The 19,621-nt window shown below is 44.4% G+C and overlaps 1 protein-coding gene across 5 annotated transcripts in view; it reads left to right on the top strand.

Annotated features, from left to right (window-relative positions):
- The window catches only part of gtf2h3 (general transcription factor IIH, polypeptide 3), a 31,328-nt gene extending 14,356 nt beyond the window's left edge, over positions 1-16,972 (top strand). For 3 of the 5 annotated variants that reach the window (XM_060843316.1, XM_060843319.1, XM_060843318.1), the window contains 8 exons: positions 2,371-2,400; positions 3,185-3,213; positions 3,577-3,651; positions 7,516-7,569; positions 9,039-9,107; positions 16,236-16,371; positions 16,455-16,491; positions 16,579-16,972. In XM_060843316.1, the coding sequence (XP_060699299.1) occupies positions 2,371-2,400; positions 3,185-3,213; positions 3,577-3,651; positions 7,516-7,569; positions 9,039-9,107; positions 16,236-16,371; positions 16,455-16,491; positions 16,579-16,666 (518 nt within the window). In that variant the 3' untranslated portion in view covers positions 16,667-16,972. Of the gene's footprint in view, positions 1-1,420; positions 2,125-2,370; positions 2,401-3,184; positions 3,214-3,576; positions 3,652-7,515; positions 7,570-9,038; positions 9,108-16,235; positions 16,372-16,454; positions 16,492-16,578 lie in introns of those variants that run through there. The other 2 variants (XM_060843320.1, XM_060843317.1) reach the window with 2 other exon arrangements.
- Positions 16,973-19,621: the final 2,649 nt, after the last annotated feature.

Genomic DNA, 19,621 nt, shown 5'->3' with positions numbered 1-19,621 from the left:
AAAGGCTACATGCTGATCCTTGAGGGGCCCTATTCTGTCCCTAGTTACCTTTTTGTCCTTAATGTATTTGTAAAAATCCTTTGAATTCTCCTTAGCTCTATTTACCAAAGCTATCTCATGTCCCCTTTTTGCCCTCCTGATTTCCCTCTGCCTTTATACACTTTTAAGAATTCATTTGATCTCTCTTGTCTATACCTGACATATGCTTCCTTCTTTTTTTTAAACCAAACCCTTAATTTCTCTAGTTTTCCAGCATTCTCTACACCTATCAGCCTGTTGCACCCTATTCAAAGAATTGTCTAATGTGAAGCCCAGCAGTAATCAGTTAAGCCCAATCAGTTCAGTAGTGGGGAACCTTCTGGACATAGTAATTCAGGACAAACTAATGGCCACTTGGGCAAATGCAGGTTAATTAAGGAAAGCCAGCATGGATATATGCAGGGAAAGTTATATTTAACTAACTTCCTAGAGGTTTTGGAGATGTAACAGAGAGGGTCAATGAGGGTAACTCTGTTGGTGCAATAACTTTCAAAAGATGAAAGTTTTGACACAACAACAGACTTGTGAACAAGGTTAAAGTTCAAGAAGCAAAAGGGACAGGGCAACATGATTGATTACAAAATTGGCTGAGTGACCGGAAATAGCAACTGGTGGTTAATAGATGTTTTTCAGGCTGACGAAGCTTTATAATGGAGTTCCCCAGGAGTTCGGACCTTTTCTTTTCCTGATACATATTGATGACCTAGACCCTGGTGTATAGGGCACAGTTTCAAAAGTGTGAACAATTCAAACTTGTAAGCATTGAAAACTCGAAGGAGGATAGTGTAGAACTTTAATAGTAAATGGACAAGTTGGTGGAATGGGGGGACAAGTTCAATGCAGAGAAATGTGAGGGATCGGGACAGAGTTGATCGGGAGAAACTGTTTCCATTGGTGAAAGGATCACTTTTTCATGCAGTATGTGGTTAAGGTCCACAATGCATTGTCTGAGAGTGTGGTGGAGGCAGGTTAAATCAGGGCTTACAAAAAGGAAGCGGACAGTTTTACAAAAAGGAAGAATGTGCAGTGTTATGTTGAAGCTTGAGAGAGAATGGCACCAGGTGAGATGATCATTTGTTGGTGGTGCTGCAGATTCAATGGGCCGAATGGTGGCCTCTTTCACTGCAGAGTTTCTGAGGTTGTTGCTATATCTCTCAACATGAACAGGAAGAGCTAGCTCTTTGGTAATTGACAAAATGTAAATACAATACCTCTTTTAAAAATTATATATGTATTTTAGATATAAAGTTGAATCCCGTTAAGATCAACGTTCCTTGATGATTACACAATGTTCGGCACCATTCTCGACTCTTCAGTTCCTGGAGCAGTCAGTGTTCAGATGCAATAAGATCTGGACAATATCCAGGATTGGGCTGAAAAATGGCAAGTAACATTCACGCTGCACAAATGCCAGGCAATGACCATCTCCAGTCAGACATTCAGTGGTGTTGCCATCACTGACCAGAAACTCCACTGGACTCACCAAATAAATGCAGTTATTACAAGAGCAGGTCAGACACTAGGAGTCCTGCAGCGATTAACTTACTGCCTGACTCCCCAAAGCCTATCCAGCATCTCGAGGCACAAGTCAGGAGTGTGATGGAATACTCCCTACTTGCCTGGATGAGTGCAGCCCCAACAACACTCAAGAAACTCGACATCATCCAGGACAAAACAGCTTGCTTAATTGGCACCATATCCACAAACATCCACTCCCTCCATCACCGACGCTCAGTAGCTGGAGTGTGTACTATCTACAAGATGCGCTGCTGAAATTCACCAAAGCTCCTCATGCAGCACCTTCCAAACCCAGGACCGCTTCCACCTAGAAGGACAAGTGCAATAAATACATGGGACCACCAACACCTGCAAACCCTTTCCAAGTTCATCATCCTGACTTGGAAATATATCACCATTCCTTCAATACCGCTGGATCAGCATCCTGGAACCCCCTCATGAAGGGCATTGTGGGTCTACCTCATTGTGGGTCTGCTCGTGGACAGTGGCTGTTCGAGAATGCAGCTCACCACCACCTTCTGAAGGTGCAACTAGGACAGGCAGGAAATGCTGACACTCGGGTAACATGTACGAATTTTTCAAACAAAAATCACTGATGGAAATCAATTTTCCCTCAGACTTTCAAAGAATTCTTTCTAATAAGTAACCACTTTATTTTATGCATTTTCTATGCTTCTGGTGGGGTCTGGGCTGAAAGGGAATTGCAGTTCTGGATTAATTTGAACAATCGATTTTAATCCATTATTATCTCAAGATATTTCTGTTTCTTCATCCCTGTTCTGTTGACATTTTTCTTGACACTTCTGAACTAAGATATTCACAAGGTGAATAAAGAGTTGGAAGGTATTATTGCTTACTGATCTGTTATATCATTATTCTTAGTTGACTATGACTAACAATTTCTTCTTAATTGAAGTAATTCACTTTGTTTGTTTTATGTTATCAGTCTCTTTGAGGAGGTGGTGAATAATAGAATCTTGCCGAAAATAGTTATGACATTCAATGATACCTAGATTTGAAAGACAACTAAGGCTGCTGTTCACATTCATGACTGCTGAATGGGAATTACCACAATCTGTAAACCTTGACACCTGTGAGCTGTCCGCAGTATTTGAAAGGATCCGATAAGTAGATAGAAACTGTTTCCTTTGCTGGAGGAATTCAAAATAATATGCCATAATCTTAAAATTCGAGCTTTATTGGTTCAGGGTAATGACAAGAAGCACTTTTTCACACAGTGGGTAATGGAAATCTGTGTCAGTCTCCCCCAGTATGCATCTGGGTCTGGGGTTCAGTTGAACTTTTCAAAACTGAAATACGTCAAATTTTGTTTGATCAGGATGTTAAGATTTACAGAACTGAAAAGGTAGCTGGAGTTAAGATGCAGATCAGCCATGTTCCAGCTGAATGGTAGAACAGATTTGAGGGCATGATAACCTGATCCAATGATATTTCACTTGCGAGCTAAATTTAGTTTTAATGTTATAAGTAAGTAGTGTGAGAGAGTGTCAGGTATAGTGATGGTGTTGATTGTACCCAGACTTAGTAATAGTTTTGAGTTTCTTTTGCAAATTACAGCCCATGTTTTGTTACAAAAGAGTTTTCTTTTTCCTCCCATACAATACAGTTGGGCAAGAGCTGAATTCCCGAATATTGGTAAGTGTTCTACAGTACTGTAGTCAAAGTTTGTTGTTTACTTGTTGCTACATCAAGGGGTGAAAGGATCAGCATTTAATTCAAACTCTGTGAAATGAGCCGTGGAGTAATCAACTTATGACATCCAAGCACATCTCTTCACCATCGAGCCCACAAGTGGTCATGCTTGGAGGTCAGGAGCCAGACTGTCTGAAACCAGAATGAGCGGAGGATGAGGAGAGGAGAACTTTCAACTAGATCTGCAAATTCTCCAACAAACCAGTGATATGTTTGCTGTATCTAAACCTGTTCCACCTATTAATGCAATGCTGTGCTGGTGTCTCTTTGGTTTCTGTTCATTTTGTTTGTTTCCTCCCTCCATAGGTTATTAAAGCTGCTGAGGACTCTGCTGCCCAATATATGAATTTTATGAATGTTATCTTTGCAGCACAGAAACAGGTAGATTTTCTGTACCTTTTACAGTATCTAGGAAAAAGGGAGGATTGCAGATGCTGGAGATCAGAGTCGAGAGTATGGTGCTGGCAAAGCACAGCAGGTCAGGCAGCATCCGAGGAACATAAGCGGTCTCATTCCTAATGAAGGGCTTATGTTGATTCTCCTGCTCCTCAGGTGCTGCCTGACCTGCTGAGTTTTCCCAGCACCACACTCTCAACTCTACCTTTTCTTTAGTCATGCTTGGACAGTGCCTTTCAAACTCACCAGCACTTCTATCTGGAAGGACAAGGGGAGCAGATACATAGGAATACCTCCACCTGCAAATTCCTTTCCAAGCCACTCACCACCCTGTCTTGGAAATATATTGCTGTTCCTTCACTGTTGCTGGATCAAAGTCCTACAATTCTCTCCCTAAGGACATTGTGGGTTGACTCACAGCACATGGACTGCAGCAGTTCAAGAAGGCAGTACACCCCCACTTTCTCAAGGGCAACTGGGGATGGGCAATAAGTGCTGGCTAGTGGTACCTATGTCCCATAAGGGAATGAATAAAAAAAAGGACCGAGCATTTGTTGCCCCTCTTGAAATGCTCCTTGAGAAGATGGTGGTGAGCTGATTTCTTGAACCGTTGCAGTCCATATGCTGTGGTAATGTTAGTATGAAGGGATGTTTCAGAATTTTGATTCTGGGATAGTGAAGGAATTGTGACAGATTATTAATTCAGGATGGTGAGTGACTTGAGGGAGCTTGCAAGTGGTGAAGTTCCTACATGTGTGCTGTTGAATGTTCTTCTATATGTTAAAGATTGAGGGTTTGGAAAGTGCTGTCAAATGAGCCTTGGCAAGTAGAGAGGATTTTCCTTCATGTGTGTGTTTTACCCGATGTGATAAAGTATATGTTATCCCCTTCATGTAAACTAGGTTTTGATATTGTGGGCAACAAAATCATCATTGCTGGAAAAACTCATCAGGTCAGGCAGCATCTGTAGAAAGAAAACAGAATTAATGTTTTGGGTCTAGTGACCCTTCTTCAGAACCGACAGTAACTAGTAATTAGCTACTATAATTTCTGAGGTAGGGTCATTGGACCAGAAGTGTTAATTTTGCTTTCACTCCACAGATGATGCCTGACCTACTAAGCTTTTCCAGCAGTTTATGAATTTGTTTCTGATTTCTAGCATCTGCAGTTCTTTGGTCTTTTATTGTTATTCTGGGACCGATGATTCCAACATATGGCTATTACATGTGAGTATCATATACCAACATCACATTCTTCAGCCATGTAAGTGTCTGAGCTAGTGTTAAGCTACAAGGGTACAACAGAGGAGTCTCCGCCCCCCCACTCCCAGCTCCACACCCACACCAGATCCCAGCTCCCAGCCCTGCTGAGTTTTCTCCATCCCTCCAGACCTTCCCCTCACTGAGGACGAACGATCAGTCCTCAGCAAAGGACTCATCTTCATCCCCCTCCGTCCACGCATCAATGAATTTAGTACATGCCATGACGTCGAACAATTCTTCCGTCGCCTCCGCCTCCAAGCTTACTTTCACAATCAGGATTCCCGCCCACCTTCCGAGGACCCCTTCGCTCACCTCCAACACACTGCATCCACCTGGACACCCCGCGCTGGCCTATTACCTGCCCTCGACCTCTTCATTTCCAACTGCCGCCAGGACATTAACCGCCTCAACCTGTCCACCGCCCTCCCCCACTCTAACCTCTCACCCTCACAACGCGCAGCCCTCCAATTCCTCTGCTCCAATCTCAACCTCACCATCAAGCCAGCGGATAAAGGGGGCGCAGTGGTAGTCTGGCGCACTGACCTCTACACCGCTGAAGCCAAACACCAACTCGAGGACACCTCTTCCTACTGCCCCCTCGACCATGACCCCACCCCCCATCACTAAACCATCTGTTTCCTCGGCCCCCAATGCCTCATCTTCACCATGGATATCCAATCCCTCTACACCTCCATCCACCATGACCAGGGCCTCAAAGTCCTCTGTTTTTTCCTCTCCAGACATCCCCAACAGTACCCTTCCACCGACACACTCATTCGTTTGGCCGAACTGGTCCTCACCCTTAACAATTTCTCCTTCGAATCCTCCCACTTCCTCCAGACTAAAGGGGCAGCCATGGGCACACGTATGGGCCCCAGCCATGCCTGTCTCTTTGTTGGCTACGTAGAACAGTTTATCTTCCATAATTACACCGGCACCACTCCCCACCTCTTCCTCGGCTAGAATGATGACTGCATTGGCGCCACCTCATGCTCCCGCGAGGAGGTTGAGCAATTCATCAACTTCACCAACACATTCCACCCTGACCTTAAATTTACCTGGATCACCTCTGACACCTCCCTCCCCTTCCTGGACATCTCCATCTACATTAATGACGACCGACTTGACACTGACATTTTTTACACACCCACCGACTTCCACAGCTACCTGGATTACACCTACCTCTTGCAAAAATGCCATCCTGTATTCCCAATTCCTCCGCCTCTGCCGTATCTGCTCCCAGGAGGACCAGTTCCACCACAGAACACACCAGATGGCCTCCTTCTTTAGAGACCACAATTTCCCTTCCCACTTGGTTAAGGATGCCTCCAACGTATCTCATCCACATCCCACACCTCCGCCCTCAGACCCCACCCCTCCAACTGTAACAAGGACAGAACGCCCCAGGTGCTCACCTTCCACTCTACCAACCTTCGCATAAACCAAATCATCTGCCAACATTTCCACCACCTCCAAAAAGACCCCACCACCAGGGACATATTTCCCTCCCCACCCCTTTCCACCTTCCGCAAAGACCATTCCCTCCGTGACTACCTGGTCAGGTCCACGCCCCCCTACAACCCACCCTCTTTTCCTGGCACCTTCCCCTGTCACCGCAGGAACTGTAAAACCTGCGCCCACACCTCCTCCCTCACCTCTATCCAAGGCCCTAAAGGAGCCTTCCACATCCATCAAAGTTTTACCTGAACATCCACTAATATCATTTATTGTATCCGTTGCTCCCGATGCAGTCTCCTCTACATTGGGGAGACTGGGCGCCTCCTAGCAGAGCGCTTTAGGGAACATCTCCGGGACGCCCGCACCAATCAACCACACCGCCCCGTGGCCCAACATTTCAACTCCCCCACCCACTCTGCCGAGGACATGGAGGTCCTGGGCCTCCTTCACCGCCGCTCCCTCACCACCAGACGCCTGGAGGAAGAACGCCTCATCTTCCGCCTCAGAACACTTCAACCCCAGGACATTAATGTGGACTTTAACAGTTTCCTCATTTCCCCTTCCCCCCCACCTCACCCTAGTTCCAAACTTCCAGCTCAGCACTGTCCCCATGACTTGTCCGGACTTGTCCTACCTGCCTATCTCCTTTTCCACCTATCCACTCCATCCTCTCCTCCCTGACCTATCACCTTCATCCCCTCCCCCACTCACCTATTGTACTCTATGCTACTTTCTCCCCACCCCCACCCCCCTCTAGCTTATCTCTTCACGCTTCAGGCTCACTGCCTTTATTCCTGATGAAGGACTTTTGCCCGAAACATCGATTTCGCTGCTCCTTGGATGCTGTCTGAACTGCTGTGCTCTTCCAGCACCACTGATCCAGAATATGCTTCCTGTATAATGTCATTTTTCAGGTGATCTGTGGTAAGATGGAGTCTGAGACCTTTATACCTTTGGATCTCATGCTATGACAGTGATGTCATCAGTGTGTCTCTTAAAGGTATACTTGCTGAATGTAAAATGAAACAGCGAGTTGTTGTATTCAATTGACAGTACACATTTCTGCCATTGGTAGAGAGAGAGAGAAGTTTTTGCAATATAAAATATTTGGTTACTTTGTCTTTTTCAGAATATTCTGATTGATGCATGTGTTTTGGACTCCGAATCTGGGTTACTTCAGCAAGTAAGTTAGTATTTACACCCTTAAACTAAAAGTCTGCAGAGCATGACATGAACATGAACTCCTTGGAAAAAGTACTTTTTAAAAAATTTCTGTCAACATTACCTGGTTGAATAAAAGTAACAATAGAGCACTTCAGGGGCACTTAATGTTTAATGGTGGATTCTCAAGCGGAAACCTGTGTTCTTACTGAGCTGCCCTGTTCTATTTAGTTAATTAGCCTTAGCCCAAAAAGATGGTTGGGGGGGTTGGAGAGAGAGAGAGAGAGAGAGAGAATTGGCTACATAACTGGAAGGGTAGCAGTCCTCAGCAAGTGTCTAACAAAGTGAGGAGGTAGGGCCTCCATAAATATTTGTGAGCCAGTGCACGAATTGAAGTAACACTGTTGGTTTTATTCTGCTGCATGTTGCAAGTAACTGAGCGAACCAACCCACGCATCTGCCCTGTTTAATTCTGTTGTTTCTTGGAGAATCTTAGTGTTGAAAGACGGATGGAGATTGGCAGTGACAGGAATTGCTGATCATTAATCTCTATTGCCTGTGGAAGCCTCAGTGTCACCAGGTTCACCTATCGTAAAGTCATACAGCCTAAAAGAGGTCTTTGGCCCATTGTGCCTGTGCTCATTCTGATTTCCAGCATTTGGACCACTGCCTTGAATGTTGTAACATTTCAATTGCTCATTAAGTGCTACTTAAAGGTTGTGAGGCCTCCTGCCTCTACTAGCCTCCCAGGCAGTGCATTCCAGATTCTCACGCCCCACTGGGTGAAATAAACCTTTCCTCAAATCTTCTTAAACCTCCTTAAAATTATACCCGTATTGTTGACTCAACTAACAGCTACAGCTGCTTCCTATCCACTCTGTCCATACTCCTCATAATCCTATCCATAGGTCCTGCCCTCCACCTTCTCTGCTATGAGGAAAACAACCAAGCCTATCGAGCTTCTCTTTATAGCTAAACTGTCCTAATCCAGGCAACATTTTGCTGAATCTCCTCTGCAACCACTCCAGTGCAATCATATCCTTCCTATAATTCGGTGACTAGAAATGCACACAGTACTCCAGCTGTGGTCTCACCAAAATCCAAACATAACCTCCCTGCTCTTATAATCCATGTCTCAGCAGATAAAGGAATCCTGTATGGCTTCGTAACTGTTAACTCTATTAACCTGTCTGTCATCTTGAGGAATCTGTGGACAAGCACCCCAAAATCCCTCTGTCAGGATTAGAAGCCTACTTTGTACATTCTTGGTGAATGGAGAAGGAAACACATTCAGAATTTTGAGTTCATGACCAGCAGGATTCTTGCACCTAGTGGGCAGTCCCCCGACCACATGAATCCTCTGTGCGCCTTTTCAGAGCCCGTAAAAACTGGATACTGACATCAGAATCTGATCTAGCACAAATCGTTGTGTAGTAACGGGCATGGGTAGGAATCTTAAACCTTTCATTAAACAGTTTTTTTTGTCTACAGGCGTCTGATATAACTGGAGGGTTATATTTAAAAATACCACAGATGCTCTCACTCTCACAGTATTTACTGGTAAGTTATAATCACTTAAAAAGAGAACTTGCTCGTCCTGAAGTAAACAAAAATAGAAATTGCTGGCAAAACCCAGCAGTACTGGCACTATCTTTGGAGGAAGAAAAACAAAGTTAACTTTGAGTCCAGTGCCTTGAGCAGGACTTGAAATGTTAATTCTGTTTTCTCTGCACAAATGCTGCCAGACCTGCTGAGTTTCTCCAGCAATTTCTGCTTATTTTGTTTCTCATCTCCAGTATCAGCAGTTCTTTCTTTGTTGCTTCCTACAAATTTTGTTTAGCAGTGCAGAACATGCATGGGTGAGTGGCTGGGACAGGTGTTGCAATTCCACAGCTACACCTGGAGTTAAGTCATAAATGACAAGAACCCATTGTTCTTTCTCAATTCTAATTTATGTCAATAGAGTATTGCAGCGCGATAAAATGCCCTTGACCCTTCATGTCTGCACTGGTCATCAACCACATATCTATTCTTATCCCACTAAGAGGATGAAATGGCTCGTTGGTATTATCACTGGACTGTTAATGTTCTGGGGACTCGAGGTAGTGTTCTGGGGACCTGAGTTCGAAATCCACCATGGCAGAAGATGAAATTTGAATTGAATGAGAAAATCTAAAATTAAGAGTCTAATGATGACAATGAATTGATTGTCAAAAAAACCCATCTAGGGAGATCCAAGGTGGCAGTGATCTGAGAGGTCTGCTGTGCTGGGGCTCTGCATCAAAACCCAAGTAAGATGGGTTTTCACTCCACCACCACCACCACTAGTCATTCGTAAGAAAGATTCATTAAAATAACATCTAAAGTACCTAGAACCTTTTAAATTTGGATCCCGACGATCTGGGTATAAGATGAAGTCTAAAAAAGGAAAGGGGGCCAAAGGATCGCAGCCAGCAGAGCAGTCCCCAACAGTGTGGAAGGCATCCGCAGCTGAGGCCCTGACTCCCACGGTGCTGCCTTTGAACCTGTTGGACCAGCAGAGTCTCGTCTTGGAGTTTGTTAAATTCCAAGAGAAAATCAACTCAGTGCTGGAAGCATGAGTAGGAGATCCAAGTATTGGATTGACGTGTCAACGTGGTCAAACAAAGGACTGCGGCGAAGAATTTGGAGGGGCAGATCCAAATACTGGAAGACCAGGATTGGACCCGTTGGGTCAGGTTGACGACCTCATGAATCAAGGTCGGAGGCAAAACCAATGGATGGTTAGGCTCCCGGGGCATGAGGAAGGTGAGAGCCTGATTGCCTTCCTGGAGCAGTGGCTCCTACAGCTTCTGGGGCTGGAGATCAAGTTGGGCCAGGTGTGTGTGGAGCAGGCCCATTGGAATGTGATACGCAGGTCTGGGTTGGATCAGTGCCCCCATCCAGTCCTAAGTTGTAAAGAGAAGCAGCTGATAACAGAAGCATCCAGAAGCCTGGGAAGAGATTCACAGGCCTTGGTGTACTAAGGGTCGAAAATTTTATCAAATTTTATTTTTGCTTTATCAAACATTCTCTGGGAAGAGGAAATCCTTTGATGAGGTCAAGAAGAAATTGAGAGACTTGAATATACAATACTCTTTGAGGTACCCAGCAGGACTGCGCTTTAATCATGGAGGGTCTGTTCTTAATTTTGACTCGGCAGAAAAAGCGAGGAACTTTTGAACTCTTTGAAATCAACGATTTAGGTCGGGTGAAAAAAAACAAAGGCAATTATGTACAACGGTAAGGGGTTGTTATTTCTTTTATGTAAGGTGAATGTGTGGAGGAGATGGGGTGGATGCTTACTGTTAACTCCCACGTGTGTAAATAATAGGTTTTCTTTGGCTTGGTATTGCCTGGGTCTGGGGCACGGCCTTAGCTAGAAGGAATTAGTATGGTTGTAAGGTTTGAGATGAATACCCGCTGTGGGAGAGGGTGGAAATCTCCAGCGGTTCGTTGTTTATATGTTTGTTCGGTTAGGTTAAGTGCAGTGGTTAGTTTTTTTATTCTAGTAATATTTGTAGAGATAATTTTTCGATCCTATAAGTACTGTGTTTTTTCCAATCGGCGCACCAGGAATAAGCTGCTACTTCTCAGGGGACCGCGGGTTGCTGTGGGTGATCACGGCTAGCGGCTCGTTTAGGTGGTGCACCTGGAATATAAAAGGGAGCCATTCTCCGATTAAAAGAAAGGAGGTGTTCTCAAACCTTAGAAAGGAAAGGGTTGACATAGCTCTGCTGCAGCAAAAACACACTGAACTGACGGGGGACATGTGAAGTTGCAGCAGGGAGGATTTGGTAAGGTATTCTTCTCCACTTTCGACTCCAAAAATAGAGGAATGGCCATATTAATACAAAGATACCAGCAAATTAAGGATGAATATGAGTGCTTCATCATTCTCAAGCCCTTAATACATGGGGAAGAGTATGGCATCCTCAACGTCTATTGTCCCCCAGCGCATCCCCTTAAATTCTTAATTGATGCAATCTCTAAATTAATGACTCTTGGGGTGCGCCGTATGATCATAGGCGGGGACTTTAACCATCTCATGGACCCCGAGGTAGACAGGTTACCAAGAGGTCTCTCAGGTATCTCCCTGCAATCTAAAAAGCTGGTGGACTGGAGTGGGAGTTGAGGTTGATGGATGTGTGGAGATGCCTGCACCCTAATGCAAGGAGTTTTACCTTTTACTCCAACCCATACACATGCCACAGAAGAATTGATGTGTTCTTTGCTCCACCAGTCTGTTTGGATTTCGTGCTATTCTGTAGGATTGGGAACATAGATATCTCAGACCATACGGCAGTGAATTTGGATGTCAAGATTAAGGATAATGGAATAGACGCATGGCATTGGTGCATGGATCTGTTTCTTTTGAAGGACAGTAAATTTATAGAGTACCTCAAAAGGGAGTTTGGGGCCTTCTGGGACATCAACTCGGGTACAGCTAGTAATTTGTCGGTGCTTTGGGAGACCACCAAGGCATACTTAAGGGATTTGATTATCTCACATTCAGCAACCAGGAAAAGGCAGAGAGGGGAACAGATGCTCAAGGCTCGGCTAAAAGCAGCTGAGTCGGCGTATTACAATAGACCGTCTGTGGTCAGGCTACAGAGGGTCATGGCTGTCCAGGCTGCTTTGACTTCAGTGCCTACTCAGGCGGTGAAGAGAGAGATCTCCTTTGCAAAGCAAAGGTTATTTGAGCACAGGGATAAGCCAGATAGATATCTGGTTTATCTGGCTAGGAAGAAAAATGCTCTGCTGTCCATTGTGTCCATTAGGGAGAGAGCCAGTTAGTACCAGTATTAGTACCAGTTGAACGGCTGATGATCCTGGAATTGTATTCATTAGAGTTTAGAAGGTTGACAGGAGGCCTAATAGAAACTTGTAAGATAAGGCATGGCTTAGAAGGGGTGGATCCTGGGAAGCTGTTTCTGCTAGGCGCGGAGACAAGGACCCGTGGGTACAGCCTTAGAATTAGAGGCGGTCAGTTTAGAACAGAAATGAGGAGACACTTCTTCAGGTGGAGAGTAGTGGGCCTGTGCAATTCATTGCCATGGAGCGCAGTGGAGGCCAGATGTTAAATGCCTTAAAGGCAGAGATTGGTAAATTCTTGATCTCGCAAGGAATTAAGGGCTATGAGGAGAGTGCATGTAAGTGGAGTTGAAATGCCCATCAGCCATGATTAAAAGGCAAGGTGGACTCGGGCCGAATGGCCTTACTTCCACTCCTATGTCTTGTGGTTTTACCACTCACGAATTGAAAAAGATTAACATCATATTTCTGAAATTTTATGCGGATTTATACCGCTTGGAGGGCTGTGGGATGGGGTGGCAAGAATAGAATCCCCTTGGAGGACTTGGACCTTCCTGGCATAATTACAGAGCAAGCCTCCATTTTAAATGCACCCTTAACAACACAGGAGGCTCAAGCGACAGTAAGCCAGCTCCTAAGTGGAAAAGCACCTGCCCCAGACCAGTTCCCGAGTGAGTTCTATAAGGGGTTCATAAACATGTTGGCTAAGCCAATCCTGGGAATGTATAAACACTCCTCTAACCAAGACTGCCTTCCACCCTCTCTTAGGGAGGCCAATCTCTCCCTCATTCTAAAGAAAGAAGAAGACCCTGAGCCGAAACGTCGATTTTACTGCTCTTCGGATGCTGCCTGAACTGCTGTGCTTTTCCAGCACCAGTAATCCAGAATCATACCTGTATAGACCTATCTCGTTGCTGAATATAGATTTTAAAATCCTGTCAAAGATGCTGGACCTGAGATTGGAAAGGTACTGCCCACTATTATAACAGAAAACTAGACTGGCTTCATTAAGGGCCGTAGCCCTGCCATTAACATCAGGAGGGTGTTGAACATAGTGCAGGTGTGCCAGCAGAGGTTATTCTGGATTTGGTGGGCTCCTTGACCCGAAAAGATGTTTGATCGGGTAGAGCCTTTCTATTTTTTTGGTGTCCTAGAACACTTTGGTCTTGGGGGGGTGGGGGTGGGGATGGTTTTGCGAAGTGGTGGCAGTGCTAACGATGACCCCACTGCAGCAATTCTTACAAACTGTGTTAAATTGGATAATTTTAGTGTTGGGAGAGGCAGTCGACAAGGGTGTCCTCTCTTGCCACGATTATTTACCTTAGTAACTGAACTGTTGGCAGAGGCCATTCGGAAGGACCCTGAAATAGTGGCGCCAAAGATAGGAATGGGAGAGCACAAAATGACTCTCTACACTGACGATGTTCTCCTATTTTTGGTAACCCGGAGAAGTCGTTGTCCGGTTAATACAAAAAGTTATTAGATTACTTACAGTGTGGAAACAGGCCCTTTGGCCCAACAAGTCCACACCGACCCGCCGAAGCGCATCTTCTCGGGATATGGAATAAACTTTACAAAGTTGGAAGCTATGCTGTTTGGGAGGCTTGGTGGGAGTGTCTGATCTGGAGGATGGAACACAGTTTCCCTTTCGATGGTTGCAAATAAGTTTTCTTTATTTGGGTATTTTCATTACTCCCATTTTCCATCAGCTGTACAGAGCTGACTTTGTGCAATTGTTTGATGGGATAAGACAGGGTCTGCAGCGGTGGGAGGGTTTTACCAATATCTTGGTTAGGCCGAATAGCCTTGATTAAAATGAATGTTCTTCCTCGGCTACTAATTCCTATGAGAATGGTGCCCAGACAGGTGCTGCGGAGGTTAACTGCTGGCTTGGGTCCTTCATCTGGTGTCATAGACACCCTGTCATTACATTTAATAAGATGCACTTTGTGCAGGATATGGGTTGTGGGGGAGTGGGGGGGGTGGGGGTGGGGGTGGGGGGTGGGGGGGGTGAGGTGGTGTAGAGGGTGGACCTCCCAGATTTGAAGCCATATCAAACAGATGCCCTCTTGCATTATGTGGCTGACTGGATGCACAAGGATCGGGGGTTGATATGGCTTGACATCAAAGCTTCGCAGCTAAGGTGACCCCTCATTAATGTACTGTTTATGGATAGGATGAAATCCGTGATTGAGCATTGTAAAAGCCCGATTATCTTAAAAATGGTCAAAGTTTGGAGAATAATGTGGCAGGACAAGGGAAATTCACATAAGACCTCACCATTCACCCCTGTAGTTGGAGCCCCAGGATTTAGGCAGAGGTCAATAGACTCTGGCTTTAAGGCATGGGAGGTCAAGGGAGTCTCTTGTTTGGGAGATTTATCTGAAGGAGAGTTCCTGATGTCTTTTGATCAATTAAGTCACAAATATGAGCAATCTAGTAGGGACCTCTTCCATTATTTCCAGATTAGGACTACATGCAGAGAAGGATCACTGTTATGGCTCAGCCCTATAAGTCTGATATAGAGAGAAGAGTGCTGCAGTGTGCAGGCACTCAGTCAGTATCCTACACCATTTACAGAGAGGGAGCGCCCTGGAGGATATGGAAAGACTCTGGAATCTGGAGTCAGGAAGTAGGAGAAGAAATTTCATTTGAAACATGGGAGAATGTGAACAAAATTTCGATATGCAATAAAACGCAAGCTATGTAGATGAAGATTCTTCACAGGGCCTATATGGCTCCAGGCTGGTTAGCAAAGTTCAAGAAATGAGCATCTGCAGAATGTCCAAAATGTAAAATTAGCATAGCACCCTTACGCGGTGTTTATGGTTATTTTACAGGATCCGTGGATATTGGGTGCCATAGTTAGTGAGTTGGAGGGGATTCTGGGAGTCAAGGTTAAGATGGATCCGGTATCCCTTCTTTTGGGATTGCCAAATTTGCCTTCACTGCATGGGAATATGGGAAGAGATTATTTAATATTCTCTCACACTGTGCAAGGAAGGACATTCTAATGAACTAGATCTCAGAACCCCCACCCCCAGGTCTCATGGGGAGGCGAAGATTGGTGATTGAGCACGTCCCCCAAGATTATCTCATAAATGTGGTGCGCCAGAAAACAGAACCATTCTATAAGATGTGGCGGCCCTTTTTAAATTACATCGAATCGGACTTGTGGACAATATTGACCTGGGCCTTTATATCGCCATGGGAGCCACGTTTGGATCTGCCCTGTGTATATTCCTCATAATTTTGTTCACCTCAATCAAACTTCCCCTCAGCATTCTCTGCTCTAAGGAAAACGGTACCAGTGTATTTAGTCTCTCTTTCATAACTGACAGGCTCCAGCCCAGGCAACATCCCTGTGCATCTCCTCTGTACTTTCTCTACTGCAGTGACATCCTCCCCATAGCTCTGCAACCAGAACTGCTCACAGTACTGCAGCCTACTTAATATGTTATACAGCTCCAGATAACCTTCCTGCTCTTGTATTTGATACCTTAACTAATAAAGGCAAGTATCCCTTAAACCTTTTTAACTGCTTCATCCATCTCTCCTTGCCGTGTACATGCTGACTCAGGTCCCTCTGAAGCCCTGTACTTTCTAGGATCCTACTTTTCATTGTGTACTCCTTTGCTCTCGAAGACTCCCCAAAATACATCTGCTCACACTTCTCTGGATCCTGAACTTCCACTCAGTTAGATCATGGCTCACCTGTATGTCAATTTCATTTACCTGCCGTTGTCCCATAAGCCATCGATACATGACTCAGCAAAGATTTATCAAAATAATAAAGGCTAAATTGTAAGTTCTTGTGGGTTTTTAACCCTCTGTTTGTATTTTTTTTCCTTTCAGTGGGTATTTTTACCAGACCCTGAGCAGAGGTCTCAGCTTGTCCTACCCCCTCCAGTTCATGTGGATTATCGAGCTGCCTGTTTCTGTCACCGTAATTTGATTGAAATTGGTTACGTGTGTTCGGTCTGCTTATCAAGTGAGTTTCAGTACAGCTAGGTCTTGTTTTTACTTGACGAAACAGCAATTAGTTATTAATTAATTTCTCTCTTTAATTATCAGTATTTTGCAACTTTAGTCCCATTTGCACTACATGCGAGTGAGTATTATACAATTCAGTTGGTTGAATTCTTTTGAATATTTGATTTTTATATGATTTGGTGACAATGTTTTTTTATTAAATCAGGACTGCTTTCAGAATTGCTCTGCCACCTGTATTGAAAACCAAGAAGAAGAAGCCAAAACTCCCAACACACAACTATTTGACGAGCTGACACCAGTGAACCAGGACCCTTCAGTTCGCCTTTCTCCTTTGGAGATGCTTCACTTTTACCTGCTTCAAGTATTTGGTGGAATCAGTGCAATAATCCTGATCCACAACATTCCCTCGATTACTTCTGGGATACAACAGCAGGAGGATTTCATACTGTAACACAAAGTGTTAAACTTTTTTAAATTGTGTGGTTGAAATAGGCACAATTGTAAAACATCCATTTTTTTCAAGTTTCATTGACCAATTTGCTGTGTCACGTTTTGGAAATTATAATGTTATTTGCAGAATAAATACACGGTGCAGATTCTGCCCTGGAAAAGATGTTATTAGAGATAACATTCATTGGTTCCACTTCAACATTCAGAATTATTGCTAATCCATGTTTGAGCTCCTTTTCATTGTTTGGTTTTGGATGTTTCTCTTGACCTACAGATCAGAGAAGGAGCAGAAATTCACTTCTGAGAACCTGCTGAGGTTAGGAATCCGAAGATGTTAAATGACCTTGGTCTCTCAAAGTTGTGCTAAACCAACTTAATTTGGTTCTGTGGTGAATTGAAGTGAATTTGGAGCCACAGAAAATGGGGGAGATACTAAATAAATATTTTGCATCAGTATTTACTGTGGAAAAGGATATGGAAGTTATAGACTGTAGGGGAATAGATGGTGACATCCTGCAAAATGTCCAGATTTCAGGGGAGGAAGTGCTAGATGTCTTGAAATGCATAAAAGTAGATAAATTCCCAGGACCTGATCAGGTGTACCCGAGAACTCTGTGGGAAGCTAGAGAAGTGATTGCTGAGCCTCCTGCTGAGATATTTGTATCATCAATGGTCACAGGTGAGGTGTCGGAAGACTGGAAGTTGGCAGACGTGGTGCCACTATTTAAGAAGAGCAGTAAAGACAAGCCAGGGAACTGTAGACCGGTGAGCCTGACCTTGGTGGTGGGCAAGTTGTTGGAGGGAATCCTGAGGGACAGGATGTACATGTATTTGAAAAGGCAAGGACTGATTCGGGATAGTCAACATGGCTTTGCGCGTGGGAAATCATGTCTCACAAACTTGATTGAGTTTTTTGAAGAAGTAACAAAGAAGATTGATGAGGGCAGAACAGTATATGTTATCTATATGGACTTCAGTAAGGCATTCGACAATGATCCCCAATGGGAGACTGATTAGCAAGGTTAGATCTCATGAAATACAGGGAGAACTAGCCATTTGGATACAGAACTGGCTCAAAGGTAGAAGACAGATGGTAGTGGGGGGGGGGGGGGGGTTGTTTTTCAGACTGGAGGCCTGTGACCAGTGGAGTGCCACAAGGATCGGTGCTGGGCCCTCTACTTTTTGTCATTTACATAAATGATTTGGATGCAACCATGAGGTACAGTTAGTAGGTTTGCAGATGACAGCAAAATTGGAGGTGTAGTGGACAGTGAAGAGGGTTACCTCAGATTACAACAGGATCTGGACCAGCTGGGCCAATGGGCTGAGAAGTGGCAGATGGAGTTTAATTCAGATAAATGCGAGGTGTTGCATTTTGGGAAAACAAATCTTAGCAGGACTTCTACACTTAATGGTAAGGTCCTAGGGAGTGTTGCTGAACAAAGAGACCTTGGTGTGCAGGTTCATAGCTCCTTGAAAGTGGAGTCGCAGTTAGCTAGGATAGTGAAGGCGTTTGGTATGCTTTCCTTTATTGGTCAGAGTATTGAGTACAGGAGTTGGGAAGTACGGGACATTGGTTAGGCCACTGTTGGAATTTTGCATGCAATTCTGGTCTCCTTCCTATCGGAAAGATGTTGTGAAACTTGAAAGGGTTCAGAAAAGATTTACAAGGATGTTGCCAGGGTTGGAGGATTTGAGCTACAGGGAGAGGCTGAACAGGCTGGGGCTGTTTTCCCTGGAGCGTCGGAGGCTGAGGGGTGACCTGATAGAGCTTTACAAAATTATGAGGGGCATGGATAGGATAAATAGACAAAGTCTTTTCCCTGGGGTTGGGGAGTCCAGAACTAGAGGGCATAGGTTTAGGGTGAAAGGGGATAGATATAAAAGAGACCTAAGGGGCAACGTTTTCACACAGAGGGTGGTATGTGTATGGAATGAGCTGCCAGAGGAAGTGGTGGAGGCTGGTACAATTGCAACATTTAAGAGACATTTGGATGGGTATATGAATAGGAAGGGTTTGGAGGGATATGGGCCAGGTGCTGGCAGGTGGGACTAGATTGGGTTGGGATATCTGGTCGGCATGGACGGGTTGGACCGAAGGGTCTGTTTCCATGGTGTACATCTCTATGATTCTATGAGTTCCATTTGTTTATTCTTAAGAATTTTCTTTCCTTCATGTTGAGATCTGAAGGGAGCAAGTAAACTTGTATTACAAACCCTGGAACTATTAAGTGCTGCTTCATTAAATGGGTGATCAGCCACAATTCATTCTTGAGATTTTGTATTTAGGTGAGGGAGGAGTTTCAATATATACTTTCACATCTAAACCAGGGAATGATATTGGCATGGGAAGAGGGAGGAAAACAACAGAAGGAATTAATTGTGCTGATTTTATGCAAAATCCTTCTGAACTGAACTAGCAATGTCTCCTCCCCAGCAGGGTCTTTGAAAACAAGAAGAAAGGGTAGATCAGGAATCAAAACTGAACCAGGGTACAGTTCTAAACTTCCATTACAGCTACATTATTTCTTAAACAGACATGAAGTTCATCACATGTCCTTAATTTGCAGTGGTGAGTGCTGTTGGTTTAGTCCAGATTTTAAATCAGTCTTGGCTAACCATGCTTTAACAATGCACTGATTTTAGTAGAAAATGGTCCAGAAATATGAACCTATTTCTGATTTTGATCAGAATGAAATGTACTAGGAGAAAGTGAGGACTGCAGATGCTGGGGATCAGAGCTTAAAAATGTGTTGCTGGAAAAGCGCAGCAGGTCAGGCAGCATCAAAGGAGAAGGA

The sequence above is a fragment of the Hemiscyllium ocellatum genome, chromosome 24 (genome assembly GCF_020745735.1).
Source record: "Hemiscyllium ocellatum isolate sHemOce1 chromosome 24, sHemOce1.pat.X.cur, whole genome shotgun sequence".
Classification (NCBI taxonomy): Eukaryota; Metazoa; Chordata; class Chondrichthyes; order Orectolobiformes; family Hemiscylliidae; genus Hemiscyllium; species Hemiscyllium ocellatum.
This window is presented reverse-complemented; position numbering and strand designations above follow the sequence as displayed.